This window comes from Gekko japonicus, unplaced genomic scaffold (genome assembly GCF_001447785.1).
Source record: "Gekko japonicus isolate JY-2015 unplaced genomic scaffold, Gekko_japonicus_V1.1 scaffold2869, whole genome shotgun sequence".
In the NCBI taxonomy this organism is placed as follows: Eukaryota; Metazoa; Chordata; class Lepidosauria; order Squamata; family Gekkonidae; genus Gekko; species Gekko japonicus.
This window is the reverse complement of record NW_015160312.1, coordinates 16,472-26,803: the sequence shown is the minus strand read 5'-3', so window position 1 is coordinate 26,803 and position 10,332 is coordinate 16,472. Positions and strand designations below refer to the sequence as shown.

At 52.3% G+C, this 10,332-nt stretch overlaps 1 protein-coding gene across 2 annotated transcripts in view; it reads right to left on the bottom strand.

Moving 5' to 3' along the window:
* IPO4 (importin 4) overlaps positions 1-10,332 on the bottom strand; it is a 58,153-nt gene that overhangs the window by 46,401 nt on the left and 1,420 nt on the right. For both annotated transcript variants that reach the window (XM_015416687.1, XM_015416679.1), the window contains exons 2-7: positions 8,616-8,702; positions 5,839-5,918; positions 4,433-4,474; positions 3,456-3,585; positions 2,665-2,844; positions 1,111-1,176 (exon numbers count right to left, since the gene is read on the bottom strand). In XM_015416687.1, the coding sequence (XP_015272173.1) occupies positions 1,111-1,176; positions 2,665-2,844; positions 3,456-3,585; positions 4,433-4,474; positions 5,839-5,918; positions 8,616-8,639 (522 nt within the window). In that variant the 5' untranslated portion in view covers positions 8,640-8,702. The remainder of the gene's footprint in view (positions 1-1,110; positions 1,177-2,664; positions 2,845-3,455; positions 3,586-4,432; positions 4,475-5,838; positions 5,919-8,615; positions 8,703-10,332) is intronic.

Genomic DNA, 10,332 nt, shown 5'->3' with positions numbered 1-10,332 from the left:
CCCCCCCCCCCCATGCGCCCCCCCAATTTTTAAACATAAATGCATTTTAGGAAGAATGAACAACACAAAAGCTGAACGGTTGAGAGGTCGGTGGGGCTGAGAGAGCTCTTTCGAGGATTGCCCTTGAGAGAACAGCTCTGAGAGAACTTGTGACTGAGCCAAGGCCACGCCAGCAGCTGCATGTGGAGGAGGAGTGGGGGAATTCAACCCGGGTCACCCAGATTAGAGTCTGCGCTCCTAACCACTAACTCCTGGGGGGTGGAGAGGCCAGTGGCTCCTGCTCCTCCAAGAGGAGGACAGCTGCGCTTCTGAGCGCACTGAAAGACCCAGCGGCGCGCAGCAGTCACCCACCCGGTCAAGAAAGTTCCAGGGCTTTTGGTGGGGGGGCCGGGTGCTAGTTTGACGCCCCTAAGGGCCAGCGCGCTCTAGGTGAGCGCCTAGTTCGCCTAGTGAGCGAGCCGGCCCTGCCTTTAAGTGCAGGGAGCTGGCGTTTCCCCGCGCGCCCATCAGGCAGGCGGGGGGGGGGGCAGACATCCCCAACATGCCATCATCATGTCGGGATGCCCTGCCCCCTCCGGGAACACCCCCCCAAAGTCCCCCGTTGGGGGCTAAAATGGACTTGGCAACCCTATCCAGGGCACAGGTGAGGTTGCCAGACTCCAGGTGGGACCTGGAGATCTTCCAGAATTACAACTCATCTCCTAGAGAAAATGGCTGCTTTGGGGGGTGGTCTGACTCTGTACGGCATTAGACCCAGCTGAAGTCTCGCCCCTCTTCAGCTGGGTATAATGCCATAGAGTCCACCGCCCCCCCAGCAGCCATTTCAAACCCCACCGTCCACAAGGCTCCACCCCCAAAACTCCAGGAACTGACCAATCTGGAGCTGGCTTCCCTGGGCTTAGGACACGCCCCAAAAGGCACACAGAATGTGCTTTGTGTTGCAAAAAAACAAAACGCCCAGGCCCCAAAGATTCAGGCGGCATCTATCAATCGTGGTGACCGGCTACTCATAAGGCGCATCTGGCCCATTTCTCCAGCACACAAATACCCCCTTGCTAAACTCACCGTGCCCACAAGTCCCGCACCGATTTTACACACCCTCACCCTCACCTCATTGACACGGATCAGTTCTCGGATGGCCGATATAATTTTGGGCATCATCGAAGTCATCAGGCTCTGGGGCCATGAAGAGAAGGAACGGAAGGCGGGGGGTCCCGGGGACGAGGGGGGAGGGAGGAAAGACAAAAAAGAAAATGGTGAGCAACATTTTGTATACGGAGACGTGGTCAAGAAATGGAAAACAAACTCAGGGGACTGAGAACCAAAAAAAGGACAGCAGAGGCGCTAGCTCTCTCGGCATTTGAAGCTCGGAGCGTTTGCCTTGCAGAGAATCTTTCGGAGAAGGCGTCTGCTGGGCCGTTTGCTTTGTGGAAGCACCAGACGCGTCTCCCCCAATCCTTTCTCCTCCTATGATGCATCAGGGCATGCCGTTAAGTTGCAACGGATGGCTTCCGCCAAACCAGTATCTTCTAACAACCATTTTTTTAAAATTTATTTTTCCTATTTATAGCCCGCCCTTCCCGCGAGCGGGCTCAGAGCGGGGAACATTTCAACAATACAATAAGTATAATGAAAAATTTAAAACACAGTAATACACATTAAGGAGCTGCGGTGGCTCAAGGGGTTAAGACGCTGAACTGCAGGCTGTGGAAGGTCGGTAGTTCAGCAGTTTGAGACCCGAGTTGCCGCATGACGGAGGGAGCTCCCGTGTCCAGTTCCAGCTCCTGCCAACCTAGCAGTTCGAAAGCAAGAAACTGCAAGTAGATAAATAGATACCACTTCGGTGGGAACGTAACAGCGTCCCGTGCGCCTTGGTGTTTAGTCATGCTGGCCACGTGACCACAGAAACGTCTTCGGACAGCGCTGGCTCTTCAGCTTTGAAACGGAGATGAGCACCGCAACCCTAGAGTCAGATTCGACTGGCTTTCGAGCAAGGGAACCTTTACCTTTACTACATATTAGAATGGAGGTTGCAGGCCCGTAGCCAGGATTTGGTGGGACAATTCTTTTTTCTGGTGGGGCTGAAGTTCTCAGTACACGAAGATAAAGCCATTTAGGCAATATAGATCTCTCAACTGCAAGCTGTCAACAACCACTTTAGAGAGTTCTCAGCTGCTGCAAGCTAATCACTTCTGCCAGCCTGGGCAACAGTTCTGATCACAAGCCGACAGGTGGGGGGGATGACCTCTAGAGTCAAGAAAGCTAACGCGTAGGCAAATAAACTCTCTCAAAGGAGACCAGTTTCTTGACACGGAGTTCAAAGGGATCCTAGAGGTCACCTACTCCAACCCCCTTGCTCAGTGCGGGAAGTAGTCAACTACAGCACCCCACTCTGCTTAAAGGAGCACGCGCCTTTTAAAAAAATGTTTAAAAGTGATTGAAAAAAGCATTTACAGGAGAAATTCTTGTGGGGCTGTGCCTTTAAGAAAGTTGGGCAAAGCCTCCTAAAGCACCACCGTAGCGAAGGGCCTGCAACAATGTGTTCTCTTTTATCCCGGAACGAAAAGCAGTGATGGACACGGGTGTGCTGCGGAGACCCGGCCCAAGGGAGAGGCCAGAGCTGGGCGGAAGAGCACAGCTGCCCGTGGGCATGGCTTTACCCACCATTTCGTCCGAACCCAGCCCCGCTACCATGGTGCTGAGGCTGCGTAGCGAGTAGTAGAGGGGGGCTGGGTGGCTGAGGTTGCTCAGAATCTGGTTGAAGAAGCTCAGGAGTTCCAAGTAGTGCGGCGCGAAGACGTCGGGGTCCAGTTCCAGAGCGCAGCTCAGAAGCAGCAATCCCACCTGGCAGCACAAGGGGGCGCAAGCGTGCTTTGGTTAGTTTATCCTCTCGGAGCCAATTGGAGAATGGGGGTTGAGTTCCTTGGGGGGGGGAGGGCGCTCACAGGGTTGCTAACTCTGAGGTGAGAAATTCCTGGAGACTTTGGGGCCAGCTGAGGGTGGGCTGGAACCTCAGCAGCATATAAAGGCCACGGAGTCCACCCTCCAAAGCAGCCATTTTCTCCAGGGGAACTGATCTCTGCCGTCTGGAGGTCGGCTGTAATTCTGAGAACCCTCCAGGCCCCACCTGGAGGCTGGCAACCCTAACTATAGCTCACAGTGGCCCGACCAGGAGAGCCCAGGCTAGGCCAGTCTCGTCAAATCTTGGAAGCTGAGCAGGGTCGGCCCTGGCTAGTACGTGGATGGGCGACCTCCAAGGAATGCCAGGGGCGTGACACAGAGGCAGGCAAGGGCAAACCACCTCTGAAACCCCCCTTGCCTTAAAAAACAAGTCTAGCTCACCACCTAGTGGAGCGTAATGCTAAAGGAGCTAGAACTTCTGGCTGCCAGACAATCTTAGGATCTCCTGGCTATTCTACACACACTGCCGTACGATAATTCTTCATTATGATTACCTCACACTGGGTGGGGTCCTGAGACTGGGCCCCTTGCTGGATGAGCCCAAGCAGCTGCGGCCATCTCTCCAGCGTCTCGTGTTTCAGAATAATGGCAGCCAACTGTGCCAAGCCGAGGCAGACCTTGTGGCTGAAAGGGAAGGCCGAGTGGGAGGTGAAGAAGGCAGCCTGAAACCCTCCAGCACAGCTCCCCGACTCAGCCTCTCCAACCTGACACCGCCCCCTCCTCCACAGTGGAGCACAAGAGGAGCCAATCCAAACTCTGCTTCTGATGCCGTTGCACCACGGACAGCATCACTGCAGTGAGATGAGTAGAACTGAATCAGACCCTCCCCACGACTTGTGATGCAAGGAGGTGATTCTGTTGAAACGTTCACACACCCCAAATATGCCTTTCCAATTCATCCTGCCTTCCTAGTTCAGTTCTTGCAAACGACAACATCAGGATATTTTCAGAAAGCCAATGCATGTGATTCCCCCCCACACACACACACAAAAGGAGTTTACTGAAACCACTACTTTGGATTGGGGCAGGAAAACATTTCCAGTTCTAAGAGATTAGGGTATGTACTGCCCCTGCTCCAGTTTTAAATAAGAGCCCCGATAATTCGAGATCCGGGCAGCTGCCTTAAGTCGCCAAAATTCTGGGGATGTGATGTCTTTCATTCTGGGCTCCTACAGCCTGTTTTTACAATCATATTTCACTGTCATGGACTGGATCCCAAGGATCCACTCCCCTGACAATGGCACCCCACCCCACCCCGAGTCAAGAGGAAGGCACCCGGGAGAAAGCCCTCCTGTTAGCAGAACAGAGCTGCCCGATCCAGTCCTTCGGCTTCCGGAATTACGAGAGGACACACAAAACCCACAGCGGAAACCTCTAACCTCCCCCCTCCCCCGCACAAGTAAAACAAACTTAGGGGCTCATGCACAGAAAGTAAAAGAGAGGAGGGCTGGAAATGAACTCCCACACTCACTCCGTTTCCCGTTGCAGTGTGGACAGGATTAGGTTCTTCAGCCTGAAAAAGATGAGAGGCTGCATGTTGCGTTCAGCCAGAACAGAAAAAGGCCCCTGCTGGATCAGACCATCCATCCCAGCATCCTGTAGCCCTCAGTAGCTGGCCAGATGTTTCTGAGAGACCCAAAGCATGACGACGGCGTCCCTTCCACACAACTGCCCTCCCGCCCTCGAGAGCTGGTATTTCAAGGTACACTGTCTCTGTACATGGAGGCTTCATTGAGTCATCACAGCTAACGGCCAATGACCAGACCGGATTATAAGGATAATCAGAATGACCAGCCATTTTGTGGCATGCATGTTGTGGCTGCGGCAGCCCTTTTGTAGCCGTGTTCACCCCACTGTCAGCATTCCAAAGGTGCCCAGAGGGTCAAAAAGGTTGGGGACCCCGATGTAGCCTTCGGAGGTTTCAGTAATCCTCACAACAACCCTAGAAGTCAGATTAGAATCATAGATTCATAGAGCTGGGAGGGACCTCCGGGGTCATCTAGTCCAACCCCCTGCACAAGGCAGGACATTCACAAATACCGCCCCCTCCACACCCCCAGTGACCGCTGATTTAAGCAGGGCTTTTTCTAGAAAAAGCCCAGCAGGAACTCATTAGCATAATAGGCCACACCCAACAGCAGAAACTCATTAGCATATTAGGCCACACCCGCGTCAGCACAGCCCATTAGTGCATTAGGCCGCACCCCCATGTTGTCAGAAGTTTGGTCATCCAGCCACACCCACCTTTTGCTTCTTATTCTGTTTACCATGTTTGTTGTCAAAACCCAGGGCTTTTTTTGGAGCAGGAACTCCTTTGCATGTTAGGCCACACACCCCTAACGTAGCCAATCCTAATGAGTTTCTGCTGTTGGGTGTGGCCTGTTATGCTAATGACTTCCTGCTGGGCGTGGCCAACTTGGAAGCCAGCCGGAACTCCGTTCGTGTTTGTTCCTCCCCAAAAAGAGCCCTGGTTAAGTGTTATTAACATCATGGCCAGAAGATGACAAAAAACCTCCAGGTTCTCCAGCCAAATTGGCCTGGAGAAAGATCGCTTCCTGACCCCAAAGTGGCGATCAGCATTTCCCTGGGCGTATAAGAAAGGGGTCACGAGAACTAAGCATTAAGAACTTCTTCATGTTGGGGACCCTGGGCTACAGTAACGCTAACGTAGGGTCCTTTTTAAACACATTTTCACAGGTGCCGAATCGTGCACTGTTGATCCAGCTTCCCTGCACTTTCCAATGGGTTTTTACCGTGTGAAACAGCAAGATCCTGTTGCAAATGATCGCTAGAGTGCATTAAAAGTGGACTGGAAGTGCACTGTTCAGCACATGTGAAGGTGCACAAATGAACTCTTGGGCCCAGGAATTCACTCACGTGTCCTGCTCCGGGGCAGGGAGCTTCCGCCAGTGTTTGGTCATGCGCCTTCTCACCAGCACAGCTGCAAACTGCCGAATCTGCGGGGGGGGAGAAGCAGACGAGGCATGAACAGCATTCTGGGAAAGGCAAAAAGAGGCTCCGTGACAAGGGGAGAACGTCAAACTAGACGCTCCTGCAAAGGTACTGAGTGGGCTCTCACGGGTCTCTCCTACCACCACCAGCACCCTCCTGCTTCAGGGGAAGGCACGACTGATGGCAGGAGAGATCTACCCGATCCCATCCTCCAGGGTGTATATTTAAGTAACAGTAATAACGTAAGAGTCATCTAGTCGAACATAAAGTAAGGGCTGCGGTGGCTCAGTGGTTAAGACGCTGAACTGCAGACCGGAAAGTCTGTAGTTCGGCAGTTCGATATCCGAGTGCCGCGTGACGGAGTGAAGCTCCCGTCTCTGGCCCCGGGTCCTGCCAACCTAGCCGTTCAAAAGCAAGAAATTGCAAGTAGAGAAATAGGTACCGCTTTGGTGGGAAGGGAACAGGGTTCCGTGCGCCTCGGCGTCTAGTCATGCAGGCCACATGACCACGGAAACGTCTTCGGACAGCGCTGGCTCTTCAGCTTGGAAACAGAGGTGAGCGCTGCGCCCCTAGAGTCGGAGTCGACTGGCTTTCGAGCAAGGGAAACCTTTACCTTTAATAATGGACTCACGGTGACCCCAGGACGGTGGGGTTTCCAAAGTAAGAGAGGAACACAGGCGGTTTGCCCTTGCCTGCCTCTGCATAGCAACCCCCGGACTTCCTTGGCGGTCTCCCGTCCAAGGACCAACCAGGGCTGACCCGCTTAGCTTCCAAGGCTAGGCTTGGCTATCAGGCTACTGTCTATGTAAGCACTCAATTTGTTAAAAAAGACTCGTGTGTGTGCTTGTTCCAGGAGAAGAGACACCAAGTGACTCCCCCTGGAAAAACCATGGAAGCAATGGTTGCCAACAGCGTACGGCCACACACAGACAAGCCCATTAGGCAACAAGCCGAGTCCAACCAGGCGGAGCCATTTAATAAAAACAACTGAATCCAAGTAGACGTGTTAAAGTTCTGCAGTGGGGGGTAAGGCACATATGTTCCTTTGCGGACAAGGTATGCCTGGGTCCAAGAGGAGCCATCTTAGAGGAACAGCCAGAGCCCAGAGCAGGCGCGCCTCAGAGCGCAAGGAGATTAAGAACAGAAGCGCCTGAAACCAAAACACCAAGAAAATAACTAGACAAGGACACCTTTCAGCTGGTCTTCTTAAGTAAATGTCTTGGTACGTTAAAGAGCTGCGCAGAACACGACAGGCTGAGAACGTATGTAATCACGTTGCGATTTAATGCAAAGATTAATTAATTATCGCTAGCACTTGATGACACTGAACTGTTCGTAACTGAACTGTTTCTAGATGATTTTCTGTGGATTTTAAGTGTTAGTCATCTCTCAAATTGTGTAAGCCCTGAGCCTGCCTTCACGGGGAGGGCGGGATATAAATAAATAAATTAATTAATTAAATGAATAAATAAATAAGAGAACATAAGAGAAGCCCATGGTGGATCAGACCCATGGCCCATCCAGTCCAACACTCTGTGTCACACAGACGCCAAAAAGACCAAGTGCCATCGGGAGGTCCATCATCAGTGGGGCTGATGATGTGAAAGATCTCAGTGGCTCAGTGGTGGAGCTTCTGCTTTGCATGCAGAAGGTCCCAGGTTCAATCCCCGACATCTCCAGATAAAAGGATAAGGTAATAAGAATACAAGAGAAGCCCATATTGGATCAAGCCGATGGCCCATGAACAGTCCAACACTCTGTCACACAGTGGCCAAAAAGACCAGGGGCCACCAGGAGGTCCACCAATGGGGCCAGGACACTAGAAGTCCCTCCCCCTGTTGACCCCCCCCCCAGCAACAAGAAGACAGAGCATCCCTTGCCCCAGACCAAGAGTTCCTGTCTATACCTTGTGGCTAATAGCCAATGATGGACCTCTGCTCCATATATTTCTCCAGTTCCCTCCATGCTTGTATCCGCCACCACAACCTGTGGCAGTGAGTTCCATGTGTTAATCACTCTTTGGGGGAAGAAGGACTTCCGGAGGGGAAGAAGCTTTCGAGAGCCAAAATTCCCTTCGTCAGATACTTTGGACTCTCGAAAGCTCTTTGTCTCTAAGGTGCTACTGGAGTCGAATTTTTAAAAAATAAAGTTTCCAGCTTCTTGGAGAAAAAAATGGCTACAAGAAATCAGCATCTTGTCCTTTGTGCTGAAGACACAAGGTGGGGGGGGGGGAGGTGTTCAGAGAAAGGAGCCAGGACGCCAAGGGAAAACCCTGCATTATAATCAGCTCCATCAGAGCAGGGGAGAGAAGCTTCAGGGCAGAAAATTAGCATCTCTATTGAGATAAGAATGGCTCCAGGAGAAGAATGCAGTGAGATAAGATTAAGAATGGCTGTGGAGAAGAATGTTGGGGGGGGGGGGGTAAAATGGTGGGGGGGGGGGGGGAAGGCGTGCAAACAACAGAATCTGTGAATACTCTGGGCTTCGGTTTAGATGAGATCAAACCTGAACTAACCCCAGCAGACACAAACCTGGAAACCAGAGACAGGAGTTTCTGAGCAAGTGCAGAGTACCCACCCCCCACCCCATCTGCTTTTGTAATAGCAAAGGGTGGGGGTTTCACAGTGGGGGGAGGGGCTGCAGCCAGTCCTTGGGCCCCAGCACCTCTCGGGTTGAGAAACGGAGGCTGACCAAGGTCTTACCTGGGGGCTCTGAGACTCTGACATCACCTGGCAGAGGTGGGACAAGGTTGTGGGCTGCCTGAGGGCCTCTTTCAGCTGGATGGTAGCCTGGGAGGAAGAAACCCAAAAATGAAGCCGTGGGGGAGGGGGGGCCCGCTGTCTCCCAAGGGAAGTCCCCCTGACTTTGAAACCTTAATCCAGCTGGGTAGCCATGTTGGTCTCAAGCCGCAGAAGAAGAAGGGATTGGATGTATACCCCGCCCTTCACTACCCGAAGGTGTCTCAGAGCGGCTTACAAACTCCTTTCCCTCCCCCTCCCCACAACAGACGCCCTGTGAGCAGTGTGCCCTCTGAGCTGCGTGAGTGTGAGCCAGCTCACAGTTTTTTAGCCTCCAGCTCACACATTTCTGTCTCAACTCAGGATGGAGGGCTCCAGAGCAAACTCATTTAGGCAGCAGCCACATGGCTCGCTCAGAACGTTCATGCCAGCAGCTCACAAAGTAGGATTTTTGCTCACAGGACTCCGCAGCTTAGAGGGAGCATTGCCTGTGAGGCCGGTGGGCCCGAGAGAGCTCTGACAGAAGCGGCTCTTTTTCAAAGTCAGCTCTTATGAGAGCTATGGCTTGCCCAAGGTCACACCAGCAGCTACAGGTGGAGGAGTGGGGGATCAAACCCGGTTGTCCCAGATTAGAGTCCGCGCACTTCACCACGACACCAAACTGGCTCTCCAGAAGAAAGTGTGAGTCCAGCGGCATCTTGCAGACCAACCAAGTTTTATGCTTATTATCGTGTGATCTGTTTTATGGGTTTTGGTTGTTTTTATGATGGATTTTGATTGTACTTATATATACTTTTTCTCCTGCCAACCTAGCAGTTCGAAAGCAAGAAATTGCAAGTAGATAAATAGGGACCACTTCGGTGGGAAGGTAACAGCGTTCCGTGCGCCTTGGTGTTTAGTCATGCCGGCCACGTGACCACGGAAATGTCTTCGGACAGCGCTGGCTCTTTGGCTTGGAAACAGAGATGAGCACCACAACCCTAGAGTCGGACTCGACTGGCTTTCGAGCAAGGGAGACCTTTACCTTTCTATATACTTTTTACGTAAGCCGCCCTGAGCCTGCCTCAGCGGGGAGAGTGGGGTAGAAATTGAATACATAAATAAAAGCTTCTACCCAGAAGAAAACTTTGTTGGTCGCAAAGGTGCCCCTGAACTCAAGCTTGGTTTCAGAGGTTCAGTTCAGGCCCTGCACGGAACAGCCACTCCACAGCTACTACAGGCCTGAACCCTCCTACAGGGTGCGCATTAAGTGCGCCTCCTCGCAAGTTACTGGCAGGCAACACAGGTGCCTGTAATGGGCCTGCGACAAATTGAAACCAATTACAGCACCTTCTTTTAAAGGGCGCCCAGCTCCCAGTTCAGAAACCCTACGAGGGCGTATAAAGTCAGTTCCCCACCACTCTTCGAAGCAGCCATTGTTCAGAAGCCATGATGGTGGTACAAGGTTTTAGTGGGGGTGGGACACCTGAAGGGAGCCCCAAAGGCACCTCGGCATGAATGAATGATGGCTTCTTTTCTTCCGCCACAATCTGTCTTTCTGGCGGAGGCCGAGATTTTAAAAGTCCAGTCAAACAAACACGCACAATGAATGAAGCAACAGTGCCCAAAAGACCACAGAACTGGAAAACGGTGCAATTTAAAAAAAAAAACATTAAGGAAAGGAAGGCTGCAGTCCACTCCC